Source organism: Astyanax mexicanus, chromosome 19 (genome assembly GCF_023375975.1).
Source record: "Astyanax mexicanus isolate ESR-SI-001 chromosome 19, AstMex3_surface, whole genome shotgun sequence".
Taxonomy (NCBI): domain Eukaryota; kingdom Metazoa; phylum Chordata; class Actinopteri; order Characiformes; family Acestrorhamphidae; genus Astyanax; species Astyanax mexicanus.
The window spans coordinates 31,086,569-31,106,230 of NC_064426.1; the positions used below are offsets into that span (position 1 = coordinate 31,086,569).

Genomic DNA, 19,662 nt, shown 5'->3' on the forward strand with positions numbered 1-19,662 from the left:
GGTTTAACTGCATGTTTTAGTGCACCTTCCAGAGTGTAGAGTTTTTTAAAACTTGCTAGAATAAAAAAAAATAATAAATAAATAATTAGGTAACAGTATTTTGGTAAATAGCTAATGCTAGCTGGCCAACTACTTGTTGTTTTTTCACAAAAAAAAAAAACACATCTTGCCTGCCTGTTTTATCATTTCTGGTTGAAGCTTCCAGAATGACAAAAAAATACCCAATATACTAACAAAGGGATTTCTTTATGATGTACTGCTTGGCAAAATAACCACTTTTTAAGTTGCTGTTCCCTTTTATAAATCTTAAAATATTTATTGGCTCTAAGAAAAGCAAACAATGAAGTGATTCAGATATTATTTAGTCTAATTCTTCTTCCAAACACGTCTTAAAATGAGCAACATCAATGAGCCGTCATCTCGCATGTTCTCCATTGTAGAAACATAAGGACTACATGCAGTAAAGTCCAGAACCTGTACCCCCATTCTTCCATAGCTGTACCGTTGCAATGTGTGCAGCACAGCATGTGGTTTTGCATTGTCTTGTTGAAACATTCAAGGACCTCCCTTGAAAAAGTGGTTGTCTTGAAGGCACATTATATGCTGCTGTACTCTTCTACATTAATGGTGCCATCACAAAAGTGTACTGACAAACCCCTATACCATTTACGGACCCTCGTTTTTGGTCTTGTTGCTGATAAAAGTCTGGATGGTCCTTCTCGTTTTGGGTCTAGAGATCACAGCATCCATTTGTTTGTGATGGTCCAACAAGGATGAATCCAAACCCAGAGAACTTGACACCAATTCTAGACATGGTTAATACTTGATAAGACTTGATAAGACCATTTTGCACAGCAAGGTTTTATTTTTCATTGTTGTTAAAAGCATGAAATATCTTGGGTTTATACTGTCTGCAGTGAAATAAAAGACAAAGTATTTGTTTATATAATTATCATTATCTACCTTCTTCAAACTGTACCAGTTTCATAGTTCCTTCCTTTTCCACAGCTCATTCTGAAACTGCCTGCCTCCCCAAAACTCAGCAATACCTCCTCATTTTTAGTCACAAGACTACACTACCCAGAACACACCACTCAGTGACTCTCACGATTATATGAAGCCTTCAGGAAGTTGTTCGCCTGAGTACTAACACCTGGTGAGGCAGGTATATAAGGCTGCCAAAAAATATTGTTTTGGTTCGTCCTGCATAACAACAGGTTTCTTTGCTACTTTGTTTGATTTCCATGTATTAACTTTTTTTTCCCGTTTACCCTGACTCAAAATTTTGACTGACCTGTTTTGCTGCCCTGCCTGTGTACTGATCTCTGGACTGTTTATTTGACCTTGGTATGTGTTTCTCTGAATGCTACTTTGCCTGACTTCTCTTTTTACTGCTCCTTTATTTATTAAAGTTTACATTTTACATCTGCATTTGTCTGATTTCTGCCAGATTATGACACTTTAACACATTTTTTTTGCATATTTGCCCCAATAATGTTTAAAACTGTAAAACGTATCGCTCTTTCCTGGACCTGGGCCTGAAGGGACAATTTCCTCAAGTAGAAAAAAAACCTGAGTAAGCGTTATTTGGTAATCAGCTGCAGAGAGTAGTCTCAGTGATATAGAGTGACTATTTTGGCAGCCATTCCCGTAAATGTTATTTTAGAATTAGATGTCTGCAGGGTAAATGCCAATACTACTCTGATGAGGAATCGTGGCCTAGTTGGAGCTGTAAGCTGGCCAGACTCTAGCAGGAGGCTTTTATTATTATTAAGTGTCAAAAACAGATCAGCTTTACTATATATACGCACAAATCTCTATACTGGAATTATTACTGGAAACCACTTAAAAATGATACGTTTCTTTGATTTTAGCAAATTGAAAACACCTGGAATATAATCAAGAGGAAGATGTATGATCACAAGCCATCTAATCAAACTGAACTGCTTGAATTTGTGCACCAGGAGTAAAGGCATAAAGTTATCCAAAAGCAGTGTGTAAGAATGGTGGAGGAGAACATGCCAAGATGCATTGAAAAAACTGTGATTAAAAACCAGGGTTATTCCACCAAATATTGATTTCTGAACTCTTAAAACTTTATGAATATGAACTTGCTTTCTTTGCATGTTTTGAGGTCTGAAAGCTCTGTTTTTGGAGAAATTGTCTGTAGCTTAAAGAGTAAAACAACAATGTTCATTTTACTCAAACATATATCTATAAATAGCAAAATCATATTGTAATATACTGAATCAGAAACTGAAGTGGTCTCTTAATTCTTTCCAGAGCTGTATGTATCTTAAATTCAGTTCTGGTACGCCACATGTATCTGATTCCTCATTTAAGGGGAAAATGGCAATTACTCATTTTGAAAGGCAGTGGAAGGTGGCTATATAAACCAAAAACAACACCGGCTGCCCACCCAGAGCTGCCAATTATGACTGATGTGCAAACTGTGAGACAAAATATTGTAAAAAAAAAAAAAAAAAAAGGAAAGAAACACACGGAAACTGTTTACAAAGAGAAGGCGTCAGCACGTGGCTGTGCTGTGCACAAAAATAGCCTGCGGACAGTTCGGCCTGTATTCACTGGAGACCCGCGGTGCCGAGCCAACGCCAGAAATGTGGCGGGTGTGCCAGCTTACAGGCAAGTACAACCCAGAACACATTCTTACAACAGTGATATTAAGGCAGAAATGCTGATTCTGGAGCTGGTGTGCTTATCAATATACACAAACTACTAATTTGCAGTGATATTAAGATACTAATTAAATCACATAAATTTTTGTGTGGAGATTTTGAAATGGTAATGTATCAGATGTAGCACTGCATGCACTGTAATAACAGTTACTGCAATGATTTACATTCTGTCTGGCAAATACATAATAGTAATAGCATTGTTACAACACATTTATAATAGCACTGTAATAATAATTATTGTGTCATTGTAATGTGTCTATATAGATAGAGACAGCTAGACAGTAAGAGTAAGAGATAGCTAGACAGACATTGTAATTGTAATTACCCAACAGTACTAACAATGTAATAACATGGTAATACCTCTATAGTAATAACACAGTAATAACAAAACACAAAAAGTAAACACTGAACCAAACTTTTTTCATAGGTCTTTTAAAAGGCACAGACACTATCACTTCACAATTCTGCTTATCCCCTAAAGTCCTTATTGTTATTACGTTTCTGCTATTACTATGTTACTGCAATGTTATTAACGATGTGTTGTGATGTCATGTTCTTATATTACAATGGTTTTGCTACTTAGTGAACTACTGTGTTCCTAAAACTGTTTTACAATGGTATTAGTACTGTATTATTACCATGTCATCACTATTTTATTATAGCCTTGTTTATTGCAATGTTATTACGATTGTGTTTTTACAATGTTAGCTAGCTTGTGTTGTACATGGTAGTAACAAAACACGAATAAAACCAAAATTAAACACTGAATGAAGAAACCAACTTCTTTTTGTAGGTCTTTTAAATGTCACATAGGTTATGAATTCACAATTATGCTAATTCCACTATCTTCATTATTGTTATTACTTTTGTGCTATTACTATGTAACTGCAATATTATTAATGAAGTGGTGTTGTCATGTTATTACAATGTTTTTGCTACTGGGTAATTACTGTTAAGCTACTGTGTTTTTTTCAATATATTATTACTATGGCAGTAGTACTGTATTGTTACCATGTCATTACTGTTTTAGTATAGCCTTGTTATTGCAATGTTATTACTATTGTATTATTACAATGTTGTTAATTTTATAACATTACAATGTTAGCTAGCTAGCTAGCTAGCTAGACAGAGACAGACAGACAGACAGACAGACAGACAGATAGATAGATAGATAGATAGATAGATAGATAGATAGATAGATAGATAGATAGATAGATAGATAGATAGATAGATAGATAGATAGATAGATAGATAGATGGCTGGACAGACAGACAGACAGACAGACAGATAGACAGATAGATAGATAGATAGATAGATAGATAGATAGATAGATAGATAGATAGATAGATAGATAGATAGATAGATAGATAGATAGATAGAAAGACTGCCAGCATTGAGTTGCTGTTGGCTGGGTATTGGAAATCTTTAAAGCAGGGAAATGTATTAATTAAAAAAAAACAAAATTAATCAAATAAACAGTAAATAAATAATCTATTGGGATTTTTTTGTTTATGTTTATTGTAATTATTTATCAGACTTTTGATGGATCTGTAAGAACATTGCTGCTGGTCATGTAGTTATTTGTTATTGGAACAAAAAGAAATTCAGTGTTATTGTCCTTCGTTATCAGCAATTGTGCAGAAAAAGGGGAAAAAATGGTCTTTCTCCCTCTCTCTCTTACTCACTCAGTTTCTCTCTCTCTCTCTCTCTCTCTTTGGCCTCCATCCCAAACCCTGTAAACACAGGCTGCCCCACGGGAGCGCCGCCTGGGCTTCACTCCCTAACTACTGATAATGATCACTATTAAACAGGCCTGCCTTCAACATGCACTCCTATTAGCTTTCACTGGGAAACAAACGGTGGTTACAGTACAGAGTGCAGGCCTGGCAGAGAGCTGCAGTTCTTCAGGAAAAATTAGAAATTGAAAAGGTTATAAAGCCAGCGTATGAGTGTGTGTGTGTGTGTGTGTGTGTGTGTGTGTGAAGGGTGGCTAATATGTGTGTGTGTGTGTGTGTGTGTGTAAATCAGATTAATCCATTCCAGATCAGCTCTGTGGCTCCCTCTTCAGATGAATGGTTGGTGGAGATGATGGAGAATGCTAATGATGCTTCCCAGCCCGCGGCTCTTTGAGAGGCCGAGATGACTTCTATGGTTACACAAAAAAAAAAAAAACATGAAAATTCCTGCTCCCTTATCAAAAGTTTGCATTCTTTGTCAGGCGCTGAATGCCTGCTGAGAGCAGCTTCAGGCCATATTCACAAGCAGCTCGGCTGATAAGAGATAAGCTACTTGGTGCTCAGTTTGCGTCAGTATTAAAGATGATCAATGGAAAAAGCAGATACTTTTGGAAAGGTCAGAACAGCCAATATTAAGCCTAATCTTCTTGATTTTTAGAAGCAGAACTGTGAATCCTAAATGCGTATCTGTATTCTTGTACTCTTGCTGGACTAAACTCTAATCTTAACCTTTATTATTTTTTTACGGCATTTGACGAACACTTTTATCCAAATCTAAGCACAATCTAACAGCAACTTCTATTACAATCATGTTCCACAGGTTAAAAATGCAGTCTCGGGAGTCTTGTCCAAATATAATCTAATTGAACAAATTTAAAATCCTCTGGAATATAATCAAGAGAAAGATAGGTGATCACAAGCCAACAAACCAAGCTGAACTGCTTGAATTTGTGCACCAGGAGTGGCATAAAGTTATCCAAAAGCAGTGTGTAAGACTGGTGGAGGAGAACATGCCAAGATACATAAAAACTGTTTATTGTTTAGTGAACTTATTTTCTTTGCATTATTTAGGGTCTGAAAGCTCTGCATCTTTTTTGCTATTCAGCCATTTCTCATTTCCTGCAAATAAATGCTCTAAATGACAATATTTTTATTTGGAATTTGGGAGAAATGTTCTCCGCAGTTTATAGAATAAAGCAACAATGTTCATTTTATTCAAACATATACCTATAAATAGCAAAATCAGAAAAACTGATTTAGAAACTGAAGTAGTCTCCTGTAAATAAAGCAACACATAAAAATACAAACCCTAAAACACAAATGCATCAATACTATTCCCACATTATTACTATTTAAATGTGTTTGAGCACCTGCAGTTACATAACAACATAATTTTACAATCTGTGCCCCACTTCCAGTGTCCCTGCATCCAGTGTCCCAAGTTCCAGTGTTCACACTTAAAGAATTAAGGAAGCTACATTAAGCAAAACCTCATAAAATACACCTTAAACAAACTCAAATCTTGTAGCTCCACTTTGATGATGCTGTAGGACACATGTTGCCAGGCATAATTTGTGTAGGCCATCCTCGAGCTCGCTGGCATCACCAGAGGGGTGGCAAACTTTCTTTTATGTAGCTGTCTGATTAGAAAGCTTCCACCCACTCATCTGGAGGAAAGTAGTTCAGCTCAGCTCGTGACGTGCAGTCAAACACCAGAAGAGTGAAGCAAAAGTAAGTTCTGCAGTTCCAAAAACTGCAATTCAGTTGCTTGTATCATTAAGTTGCTTACATGCTTTCAAATATTTAACTAAAACTCTACCATATGGAGTCATCAAAGAAGAGACTCCTGAATGAATCCTTCTTTTGCCTTTTTTTGTTCAGCCATCATCACAGTATTTTTCACAAGTATTTTCCACAGTATCCATTTAAACAATATTCCAAACCTAGCTAGCTAGCCTTGCTAGCTGCTAGTAAGGTTAGCCCCTCTATCAGAAGGTCTACAGCCCTATCTGGATGAGATTAGTTTCTCAGGGGGATGTCTGTGAAAAAATATTTCACACTTCTCTCAACTCAGTGATAAACCTCTTGCATTCAGACTGCAATTAAAAAAACAGGCAGACCAGTGAGTTTTTTGGCTTTCTCAGTCACATGACATCGTGTTGTCACGTGATATTAGGTTTTGCACACTGAGCACAATGCAGGCGTCTAATTGCTCTAAAAGAAACTGGAGCAGAGTGGAAGTCCATATGGAAACATGTCTGTGAGGTGTGTGATGAATTTGTATTTTCTACACTGAGCAAATTGGTTCAGTAGCTCCTCCATGTCCACTGGCTGTTGTGTTTATATGGATCTGTGTAATTACGGTGCGTAGCAGTGGCCAAATTGCTATTTTATCAAACGCGAGGTTTTCCACCGGCATGGTGCCGGTGCCAGGTTTCCGAATGTTTTTTGCATTTCCACTGCAAAATCACAGGTTCTCGGCCAGAAAAGCCGGTTCCGTTCTGGCCCCACAATCTTGCTGGTCAGCGAACCTGTGACGCAATCAGCCAAAAGGCGGGGAATTGAAGCATCTCCGGGGCAAAGTTGTTTACAAAACTCACCTCCATTCACAGGTAAGAGCAGCAGAAACAGCTAAATTAATGAAAATGAATCAACAGTGGTCCACCGAGGATCAGCAGCACAAGTTTTAAAAGGAGCTCTGGTTCCGCCATGTTGTTTTCAAATCGCCCCCCGACTTCTGTTGACGCCCACATTCACATATGTAGTGAGTGACTCCTTGAAGCAGTGAAAACACAGGCCAGTTCTTAAAAGGTTCGCAGGAACCATCTCCAGCTCCAGTACCAGCACTTTGTTGGTGGAAAAGAGGTAACAGAGTTTAGCGAAAAACAGTAGGTAATTCAGAAATAATTTTCTCAGAGGACGTCCAAGAAAAACACATACATGGTCGGTCCGGACGGGAATAAAATCCCAGAGGACCCCATAAAAGAGAAAATTATCCCAGGACCCCCTGAGAAACTAATCCTCTCCAGATAGGGCTTTAAACTGGGTTTGTCAAACATTTAGTAAATGCTATTATTGATATACTCCAAGCTCAGCATGCTTCTAAATGCATTATATAACTCTGGTGAAACAGGCAGGACCACACCTGTTAAAATCATCACAACAATATTTTGTGATCTAATCATGCTGGTTCTTCCCTGTAACTATTGTATTTTTACATAGTTATGAGGCTTTTTTAAAAATAGAGTCTTACTGAGTTTCTGAGTTTAACAGAGAGCTTTAATGCAGTAGCTCCATATTCCACCTTCAACTACTTAAAAAAGGAAACATGTCATCAATAAGAAATAAGAAATACAAATAAGAAGCAACCCAAAGCTTCTGTAGCTTCTGTGGCAATTCTGACCTATGTCACAGTTCTAAATGTTGATTGTCTTATGAAATAAATAATTGTTTAATCAGGTGCAGTTGATTAGGAGTGTAACTGGCACTCTTATCCAGAGCGATTTACAAGGTTATTTTTATTACAGAGATGGACCAATGTAGTGTGAGGAGTCTTGCCCAAGGACTCTTATTGGTGTAGCACAGCATTCAGTCACCCAGACCTGGAATTGAACCCCAGTCTCCCACATGGTAGCTCACTGGAAGGCGGTGGTGTTATCCACTGCACCACACCAACCACAGCTCCAGATAATGTAAAACAAGAATAGAATAAAGGAAAAGAGTAGGTAATACCTTTACTGCGAGTGTTGACATAGTATTTACGCCCCTCGGCTGATCTGTAGCACTTCCAGCCTGTGGGGAGAAGACCACCATCCACCTCCTCTTCTACAGCAGGACTGCAGCAGGAAGACTCCTAGCAGATGCATAAACAAAACCATTAGAATATAAGACTTAGTGATTTCAGGGAGAGCTCTGCTTAGTCTATCCTTTCTCAACTATTGATCGACTGATTAAAATATGATAACACTATAGGAGTTGCACATCATCTGGCAATACACAACTATAAAAATTAAAAAATGGTGCTTTTCAGACCCAACAACTGGAACATTCTTTACGTAATAAAGCTGGTGCATCAGGGCCCTTGTAATCAATTATGAGAACATACTGCTGGTGCCTCAGAAAAACCTCTTCATTCCCTTTAATGTACTGTTGGAGGAGGCACAGCACAAGCACAGCTATAATTCATCTATTTAATACTATATCACCTGTCAAAAACACAACTAATGGCTTCTCGAACCTTATCTACAGCTTCCAGCAACGTTTCGGACTAAGACTGTAGACAAACAGAGAGAGGGGAGGTGGGAATGAGTGGGTATAGGTGGGAAAAGGTGGGTATAGGCTAGTGTGGGGGGTGGGGGGAGGCAGAGGATAAACACAAACAACAGAGACAAAAAGAGCAATAGAGACAGACAGCTACAGTAAGAAGGGCAGAGGATGACTTTATGAATATTTATCTACACTGATGGGCGTGGTGGTCTGGAAGTGAGGTGTAAATTTCAGGAAAATATCTGGCATGTTTCTAGCTTGCTGGTGGAAAACACAGGTGCGCCACTGACTGATTAAAACCCTGACAACAGTCAGCACTCAGCTGCCCAATCCTATCTTAGCTAAGCAGGGGCATTGTGTGTGTTGCACAGCTCGCAAATGCAGCTGTTACATCAACAATACACAGAATAAAGAATAAAATAACATTGCTGTCCACTTAAATTACCCGCTGGCGCACCTTCACAGCATAAACGCGGAAGTCAGTGTCCTCTGCTGAGATGCGCAAAAGTGCCACGCTCTTAAAATATCAACGCGCCAAAGTCATAGCTGGCTCTCTTAAAGGGAATGGCAACTGGCACACTGATTGGTTTATTTCACGTTATGCCCAAAACACAGTAATGATTAATTAAGAGCATTTGAATTAATTAAGCGCATTTTTTGCACCCTCACGATACCAAACACACATCGAAACGCCCTAAATCCAGTTGTGCAGTGCGCAATTGACCTGTGTGCTATACATCACTAAAATAGTGGCCATGGTGTATTATGCCAAAAGTCATGGGATATCAGTGTGCAAATCGTGTTGTGTGTTGTGAGGTGTTGTCTTGTGAGTGAGGCTGAACACTGGTCAGTGTGCTCATGGCAAGGCAGCGTGAATTTTGAGTGTTAAAGCAGGGTCAGATAGCAAGAGTCAAATAGATAGGATGTTTCATTTCTGAAGTTGTGCAAGAATTTAACATTCCTCGATCCTTACTGTCATGTGTGTATATCATAGATGGCTAATATTACCACCCACAGTGGATAGTGACCACACTGGGTGGTAATGATTGTGACTGGCGTCATCTGGCTAGAATGGTCCGCTCAAACAGACAAGCAACTCTGGCAGAAGTCAATCAAATCATATCATATCCACTCCATTTAATGCTTGAGGCACATGTGTTAGTGAGGTTCTTTAGCTTTCAAGGGACATGGCAAAAGTCATGGGACACAATAATGGTCTACTATGTGCTGTGGTTGAATTGTAAAGTACCTTCTATTTCACATGTTTGCTAGTTGCAGTTTGTGATAGCAGTTTGTGATATTAAATGAGACTCTGTGTGACCAGATTAGATTAGATTTGTTATTTCCTGGTCAAATCAGATGGGATTATTTGATAAAGCATGCACTTAAAGAAGAAAAGTACATATAAAAGTAGAAATAGTTGTTTTTGCCTCAGCACTGCGGGGTTAAGGGGTTAAAGGAATGATAAAAAGCAGACTGTACTTTCTACAGCACTGGGCTGCTGGGACTGCTGCAGTGTGGGTGGACCACTTCTTTTGATGTGTGACATAAAAGAGATTCCGCACTCCTTCATTGCCTTCCTCTCCTCTCCTCCCTCCCTATCTATCTCTCTCTTTCTCTGTCTCTTTCTCTCTCTCTATCCATTCCACACCACTGTCTCTTTTGCCTATGTTTCCTGTTTCAAGGTTTAGTCAAGGACTGGCCGGGCGCATGCTGTGAGGGGGGCACAGTGGGGCGAGCTCTTTTACAGTAGACCTACACACGAGGGGGCTATTCTGAACTGTACTGCACTTTCATTCAGCCGTTTCAGCAAAACGATCGTGGAACATTTAGGTGCACCGCTGGCTTTAGCATCTTTTCTCTTAGCATTCTCAAAGCAGCATAACTGGAATTCTTATAAACCAATACAGGTTTGGTATTTGACGTTTGTTACACTGTATGATTCTAATATAAATCCATGCACATCAGTGTGGAGTTGGTCCCCCTTTGCAGCTCAAACAGCAGGATTTGGAACAGCTGACAATGACACTTCATAACTCAGTTGCAGTGGTTCCTAAACTCTTCCACTTTCTTAACCCTTAGAACCCCATTGATGCAAATTGCGTCAAAAAAGGTGTAATTATTTGTACAGCTTAATTACTCAGGAATGCGTCATCGCACCAACGTGATTTATACATTGTGACAAACAGGAAACCCAACTGTTTTTAAAAATAGCACTGATCTTGTGCTGAACTGAAGTGTTTTTGAGAAATCTATTGTGAAATAAACCAAAAGAACAGGCCTTCATATTTCCATATTTCAATGCATTTTCTTTCCTTATAACGCCATTTATTGTCTCAAAACATCATCATTCGTGTGTTTACTTTCACTCTGGGGTCTGCAGTAAATCTCATGATGTCAGCCAATAATATTTACTTCATATTAAATTTACAGCTTAGAAACTGTCAGCCCTCAAACAGAACTTGGGAATATCAAGAAAAATAAGTCCGCCTGGTGCTGCTCATGTATACTCTCACAGTAATAAGCCATGTAATGAACGGTCATTTTATCGTATATACACTCTAATGTAACTATTACTCAAAAGAAAACTCATGTTTGAAGCTACTTTGAGACTGGATAATGGTGGAAAAAGCGATTTTTCGGGGGAAATTATGCCCCGTGTCACCATTTTACACCGGAGTTCTCCTTTAGGCATACGTCATCATTTTTTTTTCAACAAGATAAAGGATTATAGGTGACAAAAGAATGACGTGCTCAGTGTGCTAGGAATATTTCATACTGGGTATTTTTGCAATTGTCTTTCTTGTGTCTGTACATTGTCCATTGGAAATGTGGATAAACAGTGCAGCCATATTAGCAAGCTAATAGTTAAGATGTGAGCTGTGTGACCCAATCCAATCATCTAATGTCAATGCAAATGTAGAGCCTGCTACAGCAATCAGACACCTTATGTTTGAAAACAATCCAGTGAAATATTTCACCTACCCAAGGTGCCAAATCTAGGTTATTAAAGGCTTTAACAATACTGCAAAGGCAACCCTACCAAAAATTCTGCAGTATTTAGCATTAGCATCCAGCTATTAGCTGTTTTATTTGATCATCCATTTAAAAAACAAAAACCTGTTTAGTTTTTTTTTCCCACTTTAAATCCTAAACTTAAATCAGCCCTCAGTCTTAAAACATCTCTGATTTTTTTTTTTTTTTTATCTTGATGGGTCTGAAGATTTCGAGCTTGTTTTTATTTATGAGCCTAGAATAACTCTTTCCAGTGTATCAGTATCATATATTGTCTATAAGGGTAATTAGGGCCCGAGCACCGAAGGCGCAGGCGAAGCCTGCACCGGAGGTGCAAAGCCCTATTGTTTTTGGTCCGTTTATTATTAGGGCCCGAGCACCGAAGGCGCAGGCGAAGCCTGCACCGGAGGTGCAAAGCCCTATTGTTTTTGGTCCGTTTATTATTATTATTATTATTATTAGGGCCCGAGCACCGAAGGCGCAGGCGAAGCCTGCACCGGAGGTGCAAAGCCCTATTGTTTTTGGTCCGTTTATTATTAGGGCCCGAGCACCGAAGGCGCAGGCGAAGCCTGCACCGGAGGTGCAAAGCCCTATTGTTTTTGGTCCGTTTATTATTATTAGGGCCCGAGCACCGAAGGCGCAGGCGAAGCCTGCACCGGAGGTGCAAAGCCCTATTGTTTTTGGTCCGTTTATTATTATTAGGGCCCGAGCACCGAAGGCGCAGGCGAAGCCTGCACCGGAGGTGCAAAGCCCTATTGTTTTTGGTCCGTTTATTATTATTATTATTCTGCCTCTTTGCGTCCATTTTTGAGGCATTTCCGATACTCGAAAACTCACGCATTTTGGCACAGGCCTCAAGCTCGGCGAAAATTTTAAAGTTCCATAGAGGCTGGACTTTGGCGTTGTTCAGGAGCTCTATAGCGCCCCCAAACGTCGGCAGTGGCCGGGATGAAGTTTGTCCAACGTGCACCAACTTTGGTATGCTCATTGACCTCCTCATAAACAACAAGAATCACGAGGTTTTATTTGACTCCGCCCAACAGGAAGTCGGCCATTTTGACAGGAAGTTGCAAAATAAAAAGTTTCCCGCTGGGTTTCGGAGTGGTTAGGATGTTTGAAAACTCCTAAAATTTTACAGAGCTATTTGGCCTTGGCCATACTTTGACCGTAAGTTGGAATTTCGTAAATTCGTCTTTCATCAGCTCTCTAGCGCCACCTATTTTATATCATATTTATGAAACGCTCTCAGCCTCTTGATGATTGGCAGATTCAATAAGTCTTTGAAATGATTTAGGAATATTTTGTCGTTTTTCTCATGTGTAGCTAGAGGACTCTACAGCGCCTCCTATTTTGTTTAGGCCATTAAATTAGCTGTAGCTGTCTCAAAATTTCTCCAATATTCTCGATTTTTGGCAACAACATAGAAACTATCATCCCGCACATATTACCCTTAGGCTTGTACTAGCTCCGCCCAACAGGAAGTCGGCCATTTTGAAATTTGTGGAATTTTTTCACATTTTTCACGAACTCATTCAAACTCCTCCTAGAGTCTTTGTCATATTACCTCTAAATTTGGTTTGGATAGGCTCCAGACATACATGGTGATAAATTGCGAAGGAATAGTCGATAGCTGAAACGATGACGTAATGGCGGGCAATTAATTTAATGGAGACGCAACACTAGACCAAAGTGAAACCATGACACGGTCATAACACAGATGATTGAAAATTCATGAAACTTGGCGAAAACACAAGAGACATCATAAGACACGTTTTTAGTATTGGAATGATTGACTCCGCCCAACAGGAAGTCGGCCATTTTGAAATATGTGCATTTTACACACATTTTTTGCATACTTTGTCGAACTCCTCCTAGGGAATTTGTTGAATACTCTTGATATTTGTCAGTAATAAACTACTAACACACTTGATGATAAATTGCGAAGGAATAGTCGATATCTTAAACGAGGATGAAATGGCGGACAGTTGAATTGCTTGAGATGCCCCGTTAAAACAGGAAGTGAATACATTCTGGTGTTGGTAGGTGTTTGAGGAGGTTAAAAAGGTTAAAAACTCTCAAAAATTTACAGGCCTGCTTGATTTAAGCAGTACTTTGATCTGAAATTAAAATTTCATATATACGTATTTCATTGGCTCTATAGCGCCACCTAGGTTTCAATGCATATTTGACATTACGGGAATGCTCAAAACCTCTTGAAAATTGACAGATTGCATAAGACCTAAAAACACTTTACAAATATTTTGACAATTTTTTCATGTATAGCTAGCGGACTCTACAGCGCCCCCTAATTGGTTCGTTTAATAAATTAGCTGTGGATGTGTCAAAATTTGTCTAATCTTCTCAAATTTTGGTAGGATCGTAGATAGTATGACCCTGCACATATTTGCAATTGGCTTGTATTAGCTCCGCCCAACAGGAAGTCGGCCATATTGGAATTTGTAATATTTTTACAAATTTTTCACAAACTAATTTAATCTGCTCCTAAAGTCTTTGTCAGATTACCTCTTATTTCGCTGTAAATGAACAACAGACATATTTGATGATAATTGCCAAAGGATTAGTTGATCGGTAAAACGGTGACCCAATGGCGAGCAATTGAGTCACTAGAGACGCAACACTAAACCAAAGTGAAACCATGACATGGTCAGAAAACAGATTATTGAAAATTCATGAAACTTGGCAAAAACACAAAAGACATCATTACACACATTTTCAGCATTAGTAGGACTGACTCCGCCCAACAGGAAGTCGGCCATATTGAAATATCTGCATTTTACACACATTTTTTGTGTACATGGTCAAACTACTCCTAGCAAATTTGATGAATTCTCTTGGTATTTGGTAAAAATAAACATTGAACATATCTGATGATAAATTGTGAAGGAATAGTCGATATCTCAAACGAGGACGAAATGGCAGATGGTTGAATTTTTGAGATCCCACATCAAAACAGGAGGTGAAAACCTAGGTAATGCCAGGTGTTTTGAGGAGGTTATAACGGAGAAAAACTCACAAAATTTGACCGGCCTGCTTATCTAAGGCTGTTGTTTGATGTAGAATTAGAATTTCAAATACATGTATTTTAACAGCGCCATAGCGCCACCTGTATTTTAAATGGATATTTCACATGTTTAACAGGATAGAAAACTCTTGAAAATTGGCACACTCAATAAGACCTCAAAATTACTTTTACCGGTTTCTCGGTTTGGCCCGGTACGATTTGCGCTGTTGTGCGAGGGCCCTACGTCCCCCTGTGACAGGGGGACAACTCGTTAGGGCCCGAGCACCGAAGGCGCAGGCGAAGCCTGCACCGGAGGTGCAAAGCCCTATTGTTTTTGGTCCGTTTATTATTATTAGGGCCCGAGCACCGAAGGCGCAGGCGAAGCCTGCACCGGAGGTGCAAAGCCCTATTGTTTTTGGTCCGTTTATTAGGGCCCGAGCACCGAAGGCGCAGGCGAAGCCTGCACCGGAGGTGCAAAGCCCTATTGTTTTTGGTCCGTTTATTATTATTATTATTATTATTATTATTATTATTATTCTGCCTCTTTGCGTCCATTTTTGAGGCATTTCCGATACTCGAAAACTCACGCATTTTGGCACAGGCCTCAAACTCGGCGAAAATTATAAAGTTCCATAGAGGCTGGACTTTGGCGTGGTTCAGGAGCTCTATAGCGCCACCAAACATCGGCATTGGCCGAGATGAAGTTTGTCCAACGTGCACCAACTTTGGTACGCTCATTGAACTCCTCATAAACAACAAGAATCACTTGGTTTTATTTGACTCCGCCCAACAGGAAATCGGCCATTTTGACAGGAAGTTGCGAAATAAAAAGTTTCCCGCTGGGTTTCGGAGGGGTTAAGATGTTTGAAATCTCCTAAAATTTTACAGAGCTATTTGGCTTAGGCCAAACTTTGACCTTAAGTTGGAATTTCGTAAATTCGTGTTTCATCAGCTCTCTAGCGCCACCTATTTTATATCACATTTATAAAAAGCTCTCAGCCTCTTGATAATTGGCAGATTCAATAAGTCTTTGAAATGATTTAGAAATATTTTGTCGTTTTTCTCATGTGTAGCTAGATGACTCTACAGCACCCCCTATTTTATTTAGGCCATTAAATTAGCTGTAGCTGTCTCAAAATTTCTCCAATATTCTCGATTTTTGGCAAAAACATAGAAAGTATCATCCCGCACATATTACCCATTGGCTGGTATTAGCTCCGCCCAACAGGAAGTCGGCCATTTTGAAATTTGTGGAATTTTTACACATTTTTCACAAACTCATTCAAACTCCTCCTAGAGTCTTTGTCAGATTATCTCTAAATTGGGCGTGGGTAGGCTCCAGACATACATGGTGATAAATTGCGAAGGAATAGTCAATAGCTGAAACGATGATGTAATGGCAGGCAATTAATTTAATGGAGACGCAACACTAAACAAAAGTGAAACCATGACACGGTCATAACACAGATGATTGAAAATTCATGAAACTTGGCAAAAACACAAGAGACATCATAAGACACGTTTTTAGTATTGGTAAGACTGAATCCGTCCAACAGGAAGTCGGCCATTTTGAAATAAGTGCATTTTACACACATTTTTTGCATACTTTGTCGAACTCCTCCTAGGGAATTTCTTGAATACTCTTGATATTTTTCAGTAATAAACTACTAACACACCTGATGATAAATTGCGAAGGAATAGTCGATATCTTAAACGGCGACGAAATGGCGGACAGTTGAGTTGCTGGAGATACCTCATTAAAACAGGAAGTGAATACATTCTGGTGTTGGTAGGTGTTTGAGGAGGTTAAAAAGGTTGAAAACTCTCGAAACTTTACAGGCCTGCTTGATTTAAGTGGTACTTGGATCAAAAATTCAAATTTCATATATACGTATTTCATTGGCTCTATAGCGCCACCTAGGTTTCAATGCATATTTGACATTACGAGAATGCTCAAAAACTCTTGAAAATTGTCAGATTCTATAAGACCTTAAAACACTTTACAAATATTGTGATAATTTTTTCATGTGTAGCTAGCTGACTCTAGAGCGCCCCCTAATTTGTACGGTTAATAAATTAGCTGTGGATGTGTCAAAATTTGTCTAATCTTCTCAAATTTTGGTAGGAGCGTAGATACTTTGACTCCGCACATATTTGCAATTGGCTTGTATTAGCTCCGCCCAACAAGAAGTCGGCCATATTGGAATTTGTAATATTTTTACACTTTTTTCACAAACTCATTTAAACTGCTTCTAAAGTCTTTGTCAGATTACCTCTAAATTAGCTGTGAATGAGCATCAGACACAGTTGATGAAAATCGCCAAAGGAATAGTTGATCGCTAAAACGGTGACGTAATGGCAGTCAATTGATTGACTAAAGACGCAACACTAAACCAAAGTGAAACCATGACACGGTCAGAACATAGATGATTGAAAATTCCTGAAACTTGGCAAAAACACAAGAGACATCATTAGACACGTTTTCAGTATTGGTAGGACTGACTCCGCCCAACAGGAAGTCGGCCATTTTGAAACATCTGCATTTTACATACATTTTTTGTGTATGTTGTCAAACTACTCCTAGAAATTTTGTTGAATTCTCTTGGTATTTGGTAAAAATAAACATTGAACATATTTGATGATAAATTATGAAGAAATAGTCGATATCTCAAACGAGGAGGAAATGGCAGACTGTTGAATTATTGAGATGCCACATCAAAACCGTAGGTTGACACCTAGGTAATGCTAGGTGTTTTGAGGAAGTTATAAGAGATAAAAGCTCACAAAATTTGACCGGCCTGCTTATCTGAGGCTGTTGTTTGATCTAGAATTAGAATTTTAAATACATGTGTTTTAACAGCGGTATAGCGCCACCTGTATTTTAATTGGATATTTCACATGTTTATTTGGATAGAAAACTCTTGAAAATTGGCACACTCAATTAAGACCTCAAAATTACTTTCACCGGTTTCTCGGTTTGGCCCGGTACGATTTGCGCTGTTATGCGAGGGCCCTACGTCCCCCTGTGACAGGGGGACAACTCGTTATTATTATTATTATTATTATTATTATTATTATTCTGCCTCTTTGCGTCCATTTTTGAGGCATTTCCGATACTCGAAAACTCACGCATTTTGGCACAGACCTCAAGCTCGGCGAAAATTTTAAAATTCCATAGAGGCTGGACTTTGGCGTTGTTCAGGAGCTCTATAGCGCCCCCAAACGTCGGCAGTGGCCGGGATGAAGTTTGTCCAACGTGCACCAACTTTGGTACGCTCATTGACCTCCTCATAAACAACAAGAATCACTAGGTTTTATTTGACTCCGCCCAACAGGAAGTCGGCCATTTTGACAGGAAGTTGCAAAATAAAAAGTTTCCCGCTGGGTTTCGGAGGGGTTAGGATGTTTGAAAACTAATAAAATTTTACAGAGCTATTTGGCTTAGGCCATACTTTGACCGTAAGTTGGAATTTCGTAAATTTGTCTTTCATCAGCTCTCTAGCGCCACCTATTTTATATCATATTTATGAAAAGCTCTCAGCCTCTTGATAATTGGCAGATTCAATAAGTCTTTGAAATGATTTAGGAATATTTTGTCGTTTTTCTCATGTGTAGCTAGAGGACTCTACAGCGCCCCCTATTTTGTTTAGGCCATTAAATTAGCTGTAGCTGTCTCAAAATTTCTCCAATATTCTCGATTTTTGGCAACAACATAGAAACTATCATCCCGCACATATTACCCATTGGCTTGTACTAGCTCTGCCCAACAGGAAGTCGGCCATTTTGAAATTTGTGGAATTTTTACACATTTTTCACAAACTCATTCAAACTCCTCCTAGAGTCTTTGTCATATTACCTCTAAATTTGGTGTGGATAGGCTCCAGACATACATGGTGATAAATTGCGAAGGAATAGTCGATAGCTGAAACGATGACGTAATGGCGGACAATTAATTTAATGGAGACGCAACACTAGACCAAAGCGAAACCATGACACGGTCATAAAACAGATGATTGAAAAATCATGAAACTTGGTAAAAACACAAGAGACATCATAAGACACGTTTTTAGTATTGGAATGATTGACTCCGCCCAACAGGAAGTCGGCCATTTTGAAAAATGTGCATTTTACACACATTTTTTGCATACTCTGTCGAACTCCTCCTAGGGAATTTGTTGAATACTCTTGATATTTGTCAGCAAAAAACTACTACCATCCGTGATGATAAATTGCGAAGGAATAGTCGATATCTTAAACGAGGACGAAATGGCGGACAGTTGAACTGCTTGAGATGCCCCATTAAAACAGGAAGTGAATACATTCTGGTGTTAGTAGGTGTTTGAGGAGGTTAAAAAGGTTGTAAACTCTCGAAAATTTACAGGCCTGCTTGAATTAAGCAGTACTTTCATCTGAAATTAAAATTTCTTGTATACGTATTTCATTGGCTCTATAGCGCCACCTAGGTTTCAATGCATATTTGACATTATGGGAATGCTCAAAACCTCTTGAAAATTGACAGATTGCATAAGACCTAAAAACACTTTACAAATACTTTGACAATTTTTTCATGTATAGCTAGCAGACTCTACAGCGCCCCCTAATTCGTTTGTTTAATAAATTAGCTGTGGATGTGTCAAAATTTGTCTAATCTTCTCAAATTTTGGTAGGAGTGTAGATAGTATGACCCTGCACATATTTGCAATTGGCTTGTATTAGCTCCGCCCAACAGGAAGTCGGCCATATTGGAATTTGTAATATTTTTACACATTTTTCACAAACTCATTTAAACTGCTCCTAAAGTCTTTGTCAGATTACCTCTTATTTCGCTGTAAATGAACAACAGACATATTTGATGATAACTGCCAAAGGATTAGTTGATCGGTAAAACGGTGACCCAATGGCGAGCAATTGATTCACTAGAGACGCA

The 19,662-nt window shown here is 39.0% G+C and overlaps 1 protein-coding gene across 1 annotated transcript in view; it reads right to left on the reverse strand.

Annotated features, from left to right (window-relative positions):
• gas7a (growth arrest-specific 7a) overlaps positions 1 to 19,662 on the reverse strand; it is a 125,407-nt gene that overhangs the window by 69,639 nt on the left and 36,106 nt on the right. The window contains exon 2 of the mRNA XM_049467746.1: positions 8,165 to 8,285. Within this exon, the coding sequence (XP_049323703.1) occupies positions 8,165 to 8,285 (121 nt within the window). The remainder of the gene's footprint in view (positions 1 to 8,164; positions 8,286 to 19,662) is intronic.